Here is a 15,000-nt window from a genome sequence, read left to right as displayed (position 1 = left end):
GTGGAGTGGGCGGACGCCAGCAGATGAGGAAGGCAGAGTCAGTAGGTAAGTAATGCGGGTGGAGTGGGTGGACGCCAGCAGGCGAGTAAGGCGGAGTCAGTAGGCGAGTAAGGCGGGTGGAGTGGGTGGACGCTAGCAGGCGAGGAAGGCAGAGTCAGCAGGTGAGTAAGGCGGGTGGAGTGGGCAGAGTGGCAGGCGAAGCAGCAGGCGAATGCAGAGACCCAGAGAGGGAACGGCTTCACGATCCGTCTTTTATAAGCCCCGTGGTGTAGGGTGGAGTGACGACCCGAAGCAATGCGTCGTCACCCGAATTGTGCGCTTCTATTGGGCCCCGGCCCCATGCTGCCAGGCTCCTATGGCTGGAAGTGGTCCCATTTTCACATCCGGCGCGACATGGCCGTGCTGCGGAATCGACTTGCATCAAACACCGTGACATGAAGCGCTTTGCATCGAACATCCGGGTCGTGTTCCGGCGACTGGCCGAGGGTCGCGTCGGTCCCACATGCCCGTTCGGGCACCCCCAGCACTCTGCGGTGGGCACTGGTCAACGTGCTTGTTCCGTCTGCTCGCCATGCGGCCCGAGCAGTCTGGGCCGTGCATCACGCCTCTGTTTGGTGACAACTGCATCGAGGCGGAGGTGCGAGGAGGCGCGGGATGTCCTCTCCCATTTGTGGGAGATGTTGGTGGCCGAGGTGGCAAGTGAAGGTCGATGTAAATCAGCGTGCAGACCCAAATGGAGATGTACACCATGCACGTCGCGTACAGTGCGGTGGTGATTATCACAGGGCTGCGCACGTGTCTGTTATGCATTTGCGCCTGCTTCGCTTTGTATCATGGATAAAAGGAAAGAGTTGGATGTAAATCAGGATTGAAAAGAAGATGGATATAATTCGTTAATGCTAATTCGAATGAAAGGGTGCGCCACACGCGTCCCATAGTCTTGTGGTGGAGAGTTTCTCATCGTTGTGATTTTCACAGGCGGCCGTCTGAGTGCGGTGCTTGCTTTGATTTGTTTCATGGATGAAAGGAAAGGGTTGGAATGAAATCAGGATTGAAAAGAAGATAGAGGTATAATTAGACCGAGCTGTAAGATCCACGCAATGCACTTCGTCCCATTAACCCATTAGAAATAAGGGGCAGATCCGACTGCACGAATACTAACAAAATAACTGCCTGGGGATCACTGCATGTTGAGTGCCATTGCCTAAGAAACCTACGAACCGCAATATATGTATATACACATACATACAGGGGGCTGCAAAAGTAGGTATACAGTAAGGACAGTACTTCAATTCATTACTGTATACCTATTTTTGCAGCTCCATCTATATATATATATATATATATATATATATATATATATATATATATATATATATATATATATATATATATATATATATATATATATATATACACACACACACACACACACACACACACACACACACACACACACACACACACACACACACACACACACACACACACACACACACACACACACACACACACACACACACACACACACATATTCTGAAGTAGTTTCAAAGGATAACCTGGCAGCTGTCAAACATTTCAATGCATCAGAGACAACCAAAGTGAGGAAATGGTAACCAATTTTGTAACAGCAGCAGCAGTATCATACGAAGGGGGGGGGGGGGATGAGGATGTTGTATGACAGTGCAAGCCACTTTTCAGAAAACACAATTCTTTACACCATGCCACATTTCCTATGCTGTATTTTTTTAACCTATCATTGCTGGATGAAGGTGCAGTGAATTTAAGTACACCATTAAATGGCACAATGAAATTTGCTTCATTCCTGCAACTCTTGTCTTCCTCGCTCGATGCGTCAAGCCTGCTGGCTATTGCTGTATGTAATTAAACCCAATTTTCTCTTGCTGCAGAAACACATTTCTAAAAGTGAGGCTTGAAATACAGGCATGCACAATTCACCCATGGGGGTTGTCGTATTTATTTTAATTAGAGATGATATTTTTCTTGTCGGGAAACATTTTTCCTTTCTCCTCAATAAATAACAAAGCAATTTAATCAAGTTTCGTTCAGGTGTTACCTTGCAGCAAAGTGCAATGAAAACTACAAAGAGCAATCAGAGATTACAGACCATCATCAGGATTCCTTTTGTGTGGTGTCCATGTGGTTTTTCGCACGTAATTTATATACTCTTATTCAAATTGTACAAACTGTACACAGTTGAAAAACGATAACGTGAAATACTGGTTACCACCAGGTGGCGTTTGTGGTCTACTTTTGCCCATTATGTGCACAGATAGACAGACAGACAGACAGACAGACAGACAGACAGACCCAAATGCAATATCCTCTCCTCTGATGAGGATTAAATGCACATATTCTTGGTAAATTATGTAAAATTAGAATTCCATAATCTTTGCTGTCCCACTATACAAACATTGCGGCATGATCATGGATAGTCACCATCATAATCATACTCATCATCACCTGCTGAGCAATAGTAGCAGTGAGCTTCAGAACAGCCCGAAGTCCCTCAAGCTCACGAGGAATTATGGTTTTTGGGGCAGCAGCAGGCTGGGTGCGGAATGGTCGTGTGTCCACACTGGGTACTTCACGCTTCAAGTGGTCATGGTACGCATGCAGCGAATGAAAAAAATGCTCCCAGGAAACAATGCCGCCTCTCATTCCCTGGATGCTCTCCACTGAAAAGAAGAAAACACAAATATTAACTTACAAATCAAAAAAACAGGAAAGTTTGTGTTCTTCAGAAAACTTGAGCAATTACCCTATTTTGAACATTGTCGTAAATTCCCATGCAACACAGTTAACTAGGACACTTGGGAGAGCGCATACCTCCGCCACGTAATGCCTGATCCACGAGAACATACATTTTTGGAATATCATGCTATGCAGTACTATGTTATTTTGGGCCATATCTCTCAATGGTGAAGAATCACATGAAAAATTCGATAAATCTCATATCCAGATCCGGGTTCGGATCTTCACCAAAACCGAATCAATTCTTCCTTGTCACACACCCAACATGTCCACCAAGTTTCATCCGAATCCGTCCACAACTTTTTGAGATAATCGTGCTATATATCGTTTTTGGCCCCATCTCTCAATGGTGAACAATCACTTTAAAAATTCTAGCAGTCGGATCCGGATCCAGATCTTCACCAAAAACTAATCAGTTCATCCTCGTCACACACCCAACCTGTCCACAAAATTTAATCTGGATCTGTCCACAACTTTTTGAGATATTCTGCACACAAACAAACAGACAGACAGAAAAGCGTGAAAACATAACCTCCTTCACCTTTGGTGACAGAGGTAAAAAGTTAGAATGACACATGAACCACATCCAGTACTCCCATTTGCCATTCTTGGGAAAATTGCCAGGGGAATAGAAAAGAGACATTCCATGGCTTGTAGAAAATGCCAAACAATAGAAAAGAAGGCACATTCAAAAAAAATCTACCGTGCATGCTGTACTCCCCTTGTGTTCTGAGGAGGAACCAAGTAATGCTCTAGAAAAGTTCATGTAAAGGGGCACCAATTTTTTAAACAAATTAATCACACACGTGCACATTATCTTATGTGTTTTCGTTTTCAAGGAACACAACAAAGAAACAAAAAAAAGTACTGATGAGTTTTAACCTCGGTATGTAGGGCACCCCATTATATGAACTTTTCGAAAGCATCACTTGGTTCCTCCTCAGAACACAAGGGTAGTACAACATGCATATGAGATTTTTTTAATGTGCCATATTTTCTGTTGTCTGGCATTTTCTACAAGTCATGGAATGTCCCTTCTTTTCTATTGTTTGGCAATTTCTACAAGCAATGCAATGTCCCTTTTTTCAATTGTTTTTCTACAACCTATGCAATGCCTTTTCTATGCCCCTGGCATTTTCCCCCAATAATGGAATGGTTTCTCTGTATTACATACAGTATTCCACGTTTCAGCCAGTTTTCTTCTAGAAATAGAGCACTTGAAAAACTGATATTTTTTCCCAAAGGCCATTTTTATCATTTCATCACCAAAGGCCACGTCCCTAATTTTAGCGATGTCCCAAATTATGCAGCTGTGGGTAACTCTGAAGTCTCAACAAGTATCACTCTATTCATATTCACAATTTCATGAACTTTCATCCAACAGTTCATAATGAAATGGAGACCAGGAAGGAACCTGAAAAAGTAAAGAGCGAAGATGGAATCATCAGGGGGAACCTGGATAGGATTCGGGTTTCCGTACTCCACAACCTACAAACCCATCCAGGTGCAGCCAAGTGGACCTTACAGAAACATTTCTGCAAGAATTCACTTCTCCTTCAAGATATAGATAACGAAAGAAAGAAATTGAGAGAAAAAGAGATGAAAGAGAAGAAAAAGCAAGAATTAGAGTGAACAAAGAGAATTATGAAAAAAAAAATTGGAAAGAAATACGAAAGGAACTAAGAACAAAGATGTCAGGAAGAATCCGGACAGATAGAGTTCCGCAGTTACTCCCCAGGCTCAAACGCAGCAACATGTACAAGCTACCAGAGGTCCATCAGCGGAGCCCTCGCATTTGACTATTTTATGACCGGAATCGAAATTTTTCTTCATCAAACTCTTTGGGGATCGTCCCCATGAGCAAAAATAGGGGCAATACCCCTGGGTGCTCACCTGCTAGAATGATGTCACCGAGGAGAAAGTCAACATGGAACAGAATCAGCAAAATATACCAAGAAACCAATGTTATAATCAATACCTATTTTGGGAGGCAACTCCTCCCCCACCCCAAAGGAATTTTCAGTGCCTTTGTTAAAGTTACATACAGAGAAACCGTTCCATATAAAGGGAGGGGCACTTCGTGCTTCCCTTGATTGCTGCAGGAGTCTCTGCTTCTAACAACACCGCCATTGCATACTTGTTCCGCACAAGAACAGAACTCAAGCTAATGAGCAACAACTAGCAAAGAAGCAACTATGGCACTTGGGTGTAATTTCTTTCAAAAGCCATTATGGATTCGAATTGTCCAATGTATATTCCAAGTTTCAGCTCATTTCAATGTATAGCCTTTGAGATATGAGCGCCAACACATTTCGGGTGGACAGACAGATTGATGGACACCAACGTGAATTTTGAGGGTCTTCGTTAAAAACTCAAGAATGAGGAAATGGACGTTGCTGAAATTTGGAATATATTACCATGACGTACAAAGGATTTACTTCTGAAATTTGCAGCCAATTTCATCCAGTAGAAACTGGGAAACGATTTTCAGTCCCTGTGTTAAAGTTGCACAGAGAGAAAACATCCCTTATAAAGGGAGGGGTGCTTTGCGCCTCCCTAGATTTTACTTACAGTCAATAATAGCGGGCACTCCCGCCCTTGGGGCAGGACGTTGCTGAAATTTGGAATATATTACCGCGACGTACAAAGGACTTACTTCGGAAATTTGCAGCCAATTTCGTCCAGTAGAAACTGGGAAACGATTCTCAGTCCCTGTGTTAAAGTTGCACACAGAGAAACCGTCCCTTGTAAAGGGAGGGGTGTTTTGCGTCTCCTTTGATTTTACTTACAGTCAATAATAGCGGGCACTCCCGCCCTTGGGGCAGGAGTACCCTACTCGGCCCACCTTCGGTGGGCAATGTGGTGCAACACAGTCAAAGAAATGCACTTTCATTTTTGTCAAAAAAATTTTATTGATAACATCATGTACCCCATATCAAAAGATAAAGGAACAAGACTTGTAATACTGGCTCCCACCACAGGTGGCGCTATTTCTGGCACGTCAATTTTGGCATTTTGGTGACATCCACATTTGCTCCATTGCAGTAACATTATTACCTTCCCAATGTGAACATGACCAACAATGTAAAGTATGGATTTTTTTTGCAATCTTTATTTCATATATGCTTGAGGAAGGAAGGGGAGAGGGGGGCAAACGTCTTGTGCCACTAATCCATCAGGCTTGAAGCATTAAATTTTATATTTATTTAACTACAAGTATCAAGGAATATCTTGTGCAATGGAGAGAAAAAATATCTACAAAGCAACAGTAGAATGAGGGGAGCAGAATGACAAACACAATAAAGCTTAAGTTGAGGCATCAGGTGAGAGAAAGGCAATGGAAGCAGAGGGAATTGCCAGGGAGGCAGGGTATTCATAACAATAGAAAGTAGAGAGTTCATTGAACACCTTACCCCACAGTCTTGAGAAAATGGACATGAAAAGGATCTATTAAACTCTTGCTTTTGCATTTGAGCACAATCCATTTCCTACGAGCCGCCATTTTGTCAGAATCTCGATAGTCCCCAACGCTGAACGTGTGAGTGGCACATTTGACTGGTCGAGATGATGTAAAATTTTATCCAAGTTCTGCTAAACTTGCTGTTTTTGGAAGTGGCAACAAGGTGATTTGTGTTCTTCAACGTTCAAGTAAAAAATTTAATTGAAAAAATTATTTATTTTTTTTTACTTTTTTCGGAGGTTTAGCGCTATTGATGAACAGTCTTTTACACCACGTTATTTAACATGTTAAATTAGTTCTATGTGTCTATTGTTTGAGTCTTTTATGATGTCCATAAATACAGCAAGTTTCCAGTTTGGAAAGATTTTCAATTTTGTTTGACTGCCAGACAAGCAGACAGACAAATCAATTACCTCACTCCTCTCTTCGCATGCGCACTCGAGGTTTGTGTTCCGATTCATTATCTGCAGTGTTCAAAATATAAAATTCAATCGAAATCAAGTTGTTCCTCAATCATAGTCCAACGACTCTGGAGAGACAGATAAACAAACAGAACCAATTGCTTCAGCCCACTTTTTGCTTCACGCTTAGGGTAAATATTGTTGCGAATTCGCGCCCGCCGGCGTGCGGACGGCCACGTAACTCGAATCGCGGCACGTCACCCACCAGACGGACAATTCAGTCGTGACCCTCCGGGAACTATCGCCGGAGCCAGTCACGGGTGGGCCTTTCAACCTCACCACAATCGTGCCAATCGGCCACCCGCGTAGGATAGGGTTGTTCGCCAAACTCGACCTACCTAAGTACCCACGCGGATGGTAAACTGAGCGATCGTACCTCGCCGCAGGTCGACTCCGGACACGAGCTGCTTGGGCGGCCCGTTCCGTACTATCGGGATAACCGAGCGGTGTTATCGTCGACCTGGACGGTTCAGATTAATTACCGGGATGTTGCACCCACTACGAACCCCTTACGTGAAGCAAGATGGAGGGTCAATAAAGAAAAGACGAAGCGAAACGGGCACAGTTCAACAAGCAAGCACTTTATTACGCGACACATGGAAAGCACGTATATACAGCCATACACAAAAAGCAAATGCAAGAAGAAAAGCAGTTAAAACCGACTACGCGCACACACGGCAACACTTATACAGTTTTACTTCACAGACGGCGCCAACACACATTTACACAAAAGCAAAGGAAAGAAGCCACCCTCACAGACAAGGATGCAGATGGGCCCGTAGGCCAAATGTGCGCGTGACCTGGAGGAGCGGCCAGGTCCGCGAGACCGGGGAGGTCTTACCCACGTCCTCGTGACGCGTTGGCGGGCAAGCCGCAAATGTGGCTGCGCCGCTGTGCCCTGACTCCGTGCCCCTTGGCGGGTTTCGTTGGCATGACGTTTGGGGTGGGGTGGGAACGGGGCCCCCTTTTGCACTATCTCAGCAAGGGGGAAAAGGGGAATTGTTGATGCCCTGGGGGGAGGGGAATGGCTGGCTGGCTTGGGTCCCGCGACTAGACGAGCGATCCCCCACACCGCAACCTCGTCGCCGACCGCTGTCCTTCCTGCCTCGGACCCGAGCTCCCTTGCTTGCAGTTCCACCGCGCTCACTCCCCTCAACTCCGCCAACGTAACGCTCCTTGTCCCCAAGAGCAACCTCTCGACGACACTCTCCAAGCAACTCCAAAACCCAACTCTCTCGATTCGCCCGGCGCTCGCCTTTTTATAGGCGGCAGGAGCAGCCAATATGCAAATTTTTAGGATCAGAACGCGATTGGAGGCGGGGCCATGCCACCCCCCCCCCGGTCAGCCATTGGTCGGGCAAAATGGGCGTGAACCTCTCCTGATCCTAAAATTTGCATATACGGACTTCACATACACACGCTTGGAGGCGGGGCCAAGCCGCCCCGCGCTCGCCAACTGGACGGAGGAGAAGTGGGCGTGAAGCGTTTCTGATCCGAATTTCCCCTCGGAAATGCCGACATTCGCGCTCGCGGCTGTGCGTTCGGCATCAATCGCTGAACGGGCCCGAGACAGCCCGACGTTCAATGTTCACAGGTGGTGTGGTTGTTGGTTGTGAAGGAGAGAGGCGAAGGTGGTGGAGGGTTTTCGGTGGTGGTTTGATGGTTATGGTGTCGTTTGGGAACGGCTGTGAAGCGATGTTTGCGGGATGGAGTTGTGAAGGTAAGGGTAGTGGCTGTTTGCGTTGTTGGTGGCTTAATGGTCGAAAATAACAATATAGAAAGAAAAAATGGCGAACTCAAAAGCGTCGCAGCCCGGATGAATCACATAAATTCCCTCTATACAATGGGTTTGGGCTAACTGCACATGTATCTATGAAGATATCTCACTTGAGGGCCCTTTATGATGTCACGCGAATTTCCACAGCCGTAACAATATCAATGGCGGAAGGAAGTGAGCAGTAAAGTAGCAATGGACTGTCATCATAGAACCTTTCAGCTGAGAAAAACATCAACGAATACAATATGATGCTTTAGTTTCAGGAGTGTCCCTACAAATACGTATATATTTTTATAACGAACAATTGGTAGTAATGTGTAGATGTGTGTGAATGCTGTGGATCAGTGCGTGAAGTAGGGGGTTCAGGTCAGCGCATGTTCAAGCTAGTAAGGGGTAAGGAATGACTGAAGCAAATTGAGTACTAGCTCAGCACCAGGCTCTCGTCCTGGGCAGAAATGAGTGCACAAAACTTAGCCTAATGCCACAATCTGAGCAAAGTTGTTGGCCAAACTCCATGCAGCTCAGTCCACTGTTCACATGTACAGGTATTTGGTCAGAGCTGAGAAAGTACACGAGCCATGCTTCTCGTCGCTTCACTGACGGGTTTAATCAAGACACCATGTTGTACTTCACAAACATATTGCATGTCTATCTGAGTGTCAGTGAGGATGTAAAATTAAGAAAAATACACAAAAAAGGATATTTTATAACATGTAATTGTTGTTATCGTGACTGTGGCTGTTGTTGTTCGTGTGGTCCTTCCATGTGCTTTTATATATTTTTCTATTACTTTGAGAAGTATTACTATATTTCCGCTTGTGTGCTTCTCCCGTGTCCTTGTAAATGGTTCCTGCTGTGGCAGAATAATCAATGTAACTGTCACAAGCAGTACATTAAAGGTCTGGGTCCCGCTTCTTCATCCTCAATCCAGGGAAATACGGGCTTTTAAAACAGTCAAGTAAATGCGATTGAAGGAACAAAATTTTCTTCAAGGCAAATGGATTATTACCTTTTCAACGGTACCATCTGTATTATTGTACGACAGCAGAAACTCTTCAGAAAAAAGCATTACGGATGGAGAAACTCGGCTCATTTTATATATAGATGATGAGCACGGTGCCAAATTTTACAATGCAAGATAGATACTGCCAAGAAAACTCAGGCTTAAGAACCATCCTCTGCTCCTGGCTTTCGTAAGCTTTCCTTCAGCTCTGCAAGTAAACAAAGGAGAGTGGCCATGCTTTCCTAGGGTATCGAAGGTTCAAAATAAGCAGTAGCCCAGGTGCTAAATGCCACCAAAAACCCCATTGCGCCACCAAAACCTTGGTCCTCGCTGGGCCGCGTGGCCACTTGTGTCAAAATCTTCAATATATATTTTTGGTCGATGTAGTCGGTTGTTACTTATCATTATGCAATCTCAATCGACTAAACTTACCAAGGGGACCAGGTCATACGACAAGGGTTGTAGCGACTTCATTTTAGCCCCTCACCTAGAGTTCCGAAGGTGGGATGATGCAAATTATCTTCGTAAATGTGTAGAAAATGTAGAGTTAAGGACCAGTTCCAAAAACAAATGCTGAACAAGAAAAAGAGCAATCAGAGATTGCAGACACTCGCCACGACTTCTTTTGAGTGGTGTATTCTTATAGGTTTTTGGGTAAATCCAATATGGCTGCCAACCATGTGACCTACTATATTATATGTGTAAACCTTTTGCTCCTCAACGACAGTCGGTCATACGTGTAAAGTTTCACCTCAATTTGTTCAGCCACTTCAGAGAAGAGGATTTTTGAAGGTTTTCATTATTACTTTTTAACAAAATGGCTGCCAAATCACGTGACCGATGACGTAATGAAAATTCTTTCTGTGGAGCATTTTATCCCAAGATAATCCTCAACAATTTTTACTGATTGGATGTGGCGTTCTACATATGCAATTATGACATCATAACAACGGCACCTATGATGTCATAGAAAAAAAAAAATCACACTCATACCCCATGAGGAGTACTTGCTACGTGCCAAGTTTCAATTTTTTCCTGGGTGGGGTTTCAGAGATACAGAGGTCCAAAGTTTTTCCGTTTTTCCAATATGACTGCCACACCACATGACCAATGACGTCGTAATTATGATGAAAACATTCAACATGAGTAGTAGCACAAATCGTGAAAATTTTGTCTCAATCCGACAAGCAGTTGCAGAGAAAAACATGAAAGTTCTGTGCGGACAAACAAACAAACAAACAAGCAGTCATAGACTGTTACTTACGAAATCGTCAACTTGACCTCTGACCTTGTCTAATAAAAGCTGTCTCTCGAGAAGGTAGCGACGCAAACTAGAAGTTTCTACGATGATTCTGTACCAAACCATCAAAAATCGAATGTTTTGGATGTTTGACCTCACCGTGACCTTGACCTTTGACAGATTTTGACCAAAATATAATCAGTGCTAACCACCACCCTCCTGAATCACATGGTGTAATTTGACATTGGTAGCTTATTCCGTTCTCGAGTTATCGTGCCTACAAACAAACAAATAAACAAACAAACAAACAAACAAACAAACAGAAACGGAAGTCATCAATATACTTACGAAATCTTTAGATTTCGTAAGTAACAAATGAAAAATCGTGCTTAGCACGACACTTGGCAAATTAGTTGACCTTTCCGTGTGGTGGTCCAAGCTGTAATGTAATGGAATGTGTGGTGTTTATTTGTTCGTACATTAATAAAATTACGCAACGTCACAAATAACAATTATCAGGCGCGCGTTGTCATGGTAACGGCAGCAGATTGAAAATTTTCACAACTCATTTAAAGCCACGATGTGACATTCAACAACTTATCATCGGTGCTTGTTGCCTTCATTCTGATCGTAGAAAATATTTGAAAATACCTTGGAACATTGCTTTTCAACTAGCTTTCCGATCTCGTTATCAGGTTTGAAATATGTTGTAAAACAAAAATATGTATTTTATATGTATGTTTTTCATGTTTTGGGTGACACCTTGACCTTGGGTCAATTTCGATCAAACTTTGTACACATATTAATATTACATGCATAAATAGACAGTATAAGTTTCAATATAATAAGAGCAAAACTGTTTGAGAAATAGCCATGTGCAATTCACAAAATTACCCATTCGTTTATAATGGGCGATACTATATAGTGATGCAGAATCCAGATCCTGATCTTGAACATCACCAAAAGTCACACATCTTTTTGCACTGTGGATTTCTATCAGCTGTTAAAATTTCATCCAAATCGGTTAAGAATTGTGACCTGTAGAACGAATAGATTTTTTTTTAAATCACACCAATAGCTAAAAATATTGACGTCATACGCTTGCGAAAACTGCATAATTTGTACTAACATGCATGGTAAAACATTTAGATATTCCATTGAAGTTTGTTTTGGCGTCAACAGGAAGTTGCTACGACTTCCGGTTACTGAGTTATGTTCAAAAGCTTGTTTTCACCTTTTTTTGATGTAACGTCGTGACGTTAAGTGCGATTATGACGTGATTTGATCCCAGACTATTTCAGCAAGATTGGCTATCACGAGTTAAAATTTGAGAACGATTGCTTCAGTAATTTTGGCTGCACACGAGCGTAAATATATTTTTTAAAAGGACGTCAATAGGCAAAACTTTGATGTCATACGCTTGCGAGAACTATGCGTAATTTGTAATAAGATGCATTTAGTAATCATTTAGATATTTGAATGAAGTTTAATTTGGTGTCAACCGGAAGTCGCTACGACTTCCGGTCACCGAGTTATGTCCAAAAATGTGTTTTCACGTTGTGGCACGTCACGTCGCGACATTTAGTCCGATTAAGACGGGGTTTGGACGCGGACTGTCTCAGGTGGATTGCCTGAGGTGGAGCGGACAGGTGGATTGACTGGTCCAGCCATTTGGGCTGTAGATGACTGGACAAACAAACTAACAAACGGAACAGACCAACATACTTGACAAAATCGAAGATTTCGCCAAGTAACAAATGGACCCAAATGCAATACCCTCTCCTTTGACTAGCGTAATCAAGTAGGTCTTTCAATGCTACAAAAAGTGCCTTTTCTGTTCTGGTCTCCTTTGCCCTTTATAGTGCGTTTCAAGATGCACTATAACTTGTCAACCACATTCTTCCATCAATCTATTTCTGACTTATATCTCCAAAAGTAACCATATAATGTTCTTGTAAACCATTTGATTAAATAACCTACTTCAAAAAATCCAATCAATGCAACTTTCGAAAAATGTATTTGATGCTAACCATTTCCAAAATACAGTTTAACGATTTAATGCAGGCTTTCACAGTAATGGCCAGTTTTCACTGCATGAGCTTGTTAAGTTGATTAGATAGAATTAATGTTTTACCCCCCACAAAAAGACCCCTCCCCATTAACAGCTCGGACTTGCAACACACACAACTCACCAATACCAATGCCATTTGTTTTAAGAAGGTTAAAACAGTAGTGTGCACACTTTGATCCATTTGCCAAGCCCCGCAGCATGCAGAGATAAGGCAGGTAAAGTGAAGGTGGGAGCAGGTCGCCTGTCTGCCGTACAAATTTTGAAAGTGATACCTGTCAGATGAGAGCATGGAGGTGTTAAAGTTGAAAAATCTGGCTGGATAAGTTGAACGAATTTGTAGCATGTATACATTCATATTCAATCAATAACCAGGATCACAATACCAAAACGTCACAACTGGAATCAAAATCCCGCATCCACTTGTATGCCATGTGACAAATACTAATAAGTATTGTGAAACGATTGAAAAGTCAGGTGTTACGTTTATAAACAGATCAACTTAAATGCCAAATTTATCACTGCAATCACAGATTGAATGTATACATTCAAAGATGTGTTCAGTGGATTTAAAACTTCCTATAAAAGGGTAGCCCACCAAATGATGACATTGAAATGTGCAATACCGGTTTTATGCCTGGTGCTGGCTTCATGGTTAGGTTGATGGGCTTGGGATCCTAGGATCCTGAGTTGAAACCCCACTTGGCTGTGGAATAAATACCAGGTGGTGTTTACTCTGCCTGTCATCCTTCCGAGGTCGGCAAAATAAGTGCCAGCATGATGGTATACTGTGTCGGAATGGCGACCCATCCGTGATTTTGTCCAATAGTTAAGGAGAATGCTGAGGCAGCACCAACACTTTACAGAGTATGGTCCCAATGGATGGAAGGATTACAGGTTTGGGGGTTCTACTGTGTGTGTGTGTATATATATATATATATATATATATATATATATATATATATATATATATATATATATATATATATATATATATATATATATATATATATATATATATATATATATATATATATATATATATATATATATATATATATATATATATATAGTTTCGGCTGTGGAATTTCGCAATACATCATAAAGGACCTTAGATCAGTTATGACAATAAGTAATTGTGCAGTTAGATTTCCCCACTGTTGTTTAGAGGGAATTTCCGTGTTCACAGGGCTGTGATCCTTTGAGTTACCGTTTTTCTTTTCTCCAACATTATTTTGGACCAATCATCCCCCAACAACCAAATCGCCAACACCAACATCATTCCCAAACAACTACAACTCAAACACCACCACCTTCGCCTCTTTACCTCCACAACTCCAGCCCGCAAACATCGCTTCACCGCCATTCTTAAACGACGCCCGCCAGCAACCAAATCGCCACCACCAACACCCTTCCCAAACCACCGCAGCAAACTCCCACCACCTCCACCTTTCTACCACACGTCGTACCATGGGCTGTGAATGGGTTCCTTTCGCCTCGAAAAGAGGATCAGGAATGATTCACGCCCACTTTTCTTCCATCCAATGGCTGAGCATCGGGTGGTGTGGCCCCGCCTCCGAACCCGCTGTGATCCAGAAATTTGCATATACGCTCCTCCCTCGGCCTATATAAGGGCAAGCATGGCGCAGCTCGCGGCAGTCAAGTGGGAGCAGTGGAGTGGCAGCAGCATTGCGTAGGGAGTCAAGTGTTTCGGTCGCGGCAGCCAAGTCTGGAGTCAGTGTCGGCAGTCTGGAGAATCGGGAGACGGGGGAGTCAAGTGTGTCGGTCGCGGCAGTCTGGAGAATCGTGAGACGGGGCAGTCAAGTCGAGTGCAGTGTCGGCGGGGCAGTCAAGCCGGGAGACGGAGCTCGAAGCCGACGGGAAAGGCAGACGGGGAGCGTCGGAGAGAGCTCACCGACCACGCCAGGGGCACGAAACCAGGCGCAGCTACGCTGACATCGCGGCTTGCCCGCCATCGCGCCACGAGGGCGCGGGTAAGACCCTTCGGTCTCGTGTACCTGGACGTTCATCCAGGTTCCACGCACATTTGGTCCACGAACCTGTCTGCCACCCTTGCCTTTGAGGGTGGCTTTTTCCTTTGCTTTTGTGTAAATGCATGTGGTGGCGCCGTCTTGCAAGTAAAACTGTCTAAGTGTGCGTGCGAATAGACTTTATTCGGTTGTAATTCTTGCTTTCATTGCTTTGACTGTTATACA

The 15,000-nt window shown here is 43.5% G+C and overlaps 1 protein-coding gene across 1 annotated transcript in view; it reads right to left on the bottom strand.

Moving 5' to 3' along the window:
* Positions 1–15,000, bottom strand: part of NUP205 (nucleoporin 205) — a 327,963-nt gene that overhangs the window by 238,545 nt on the left and 74,418 nt on the right. Inside the window, exons 12-13 of the mRNA XM_085884280.1 lie at positions 12,909–13,059; positions 2,485–2,699 (exon numbers count right to left, since the gene is read on the bottom strand). Coding sequence (XP_085740406.1) covers positions 2,485–2,699; positions 12,909–13,059 — 366 coding nt within the window. The remainder of the gene's footprint in view (positions 1–2,484; positions 2,700–12,908; positions 13,060–15,000) is intronic.

The sequence above is a fragment of the Eptatretus burgeri genome, chromosome 6, assembly GCF_056783735.1.
Source record: "Eptatretus burgeri isolate ZD-2024b chromosome 6, Ebu_testis_v1, whole genome shotgun sequence".
Taxonomy (NCBI): domain Eukaryota; kingdom Metazoa; phylum Chordata; class Myxini; order Myxiniformes; family Myxinidae; genus Eptatretus; species Eptatretus burgeri.
This window is presented reverse-complemented; position numbering and strand designations above follow the sequence as displayed.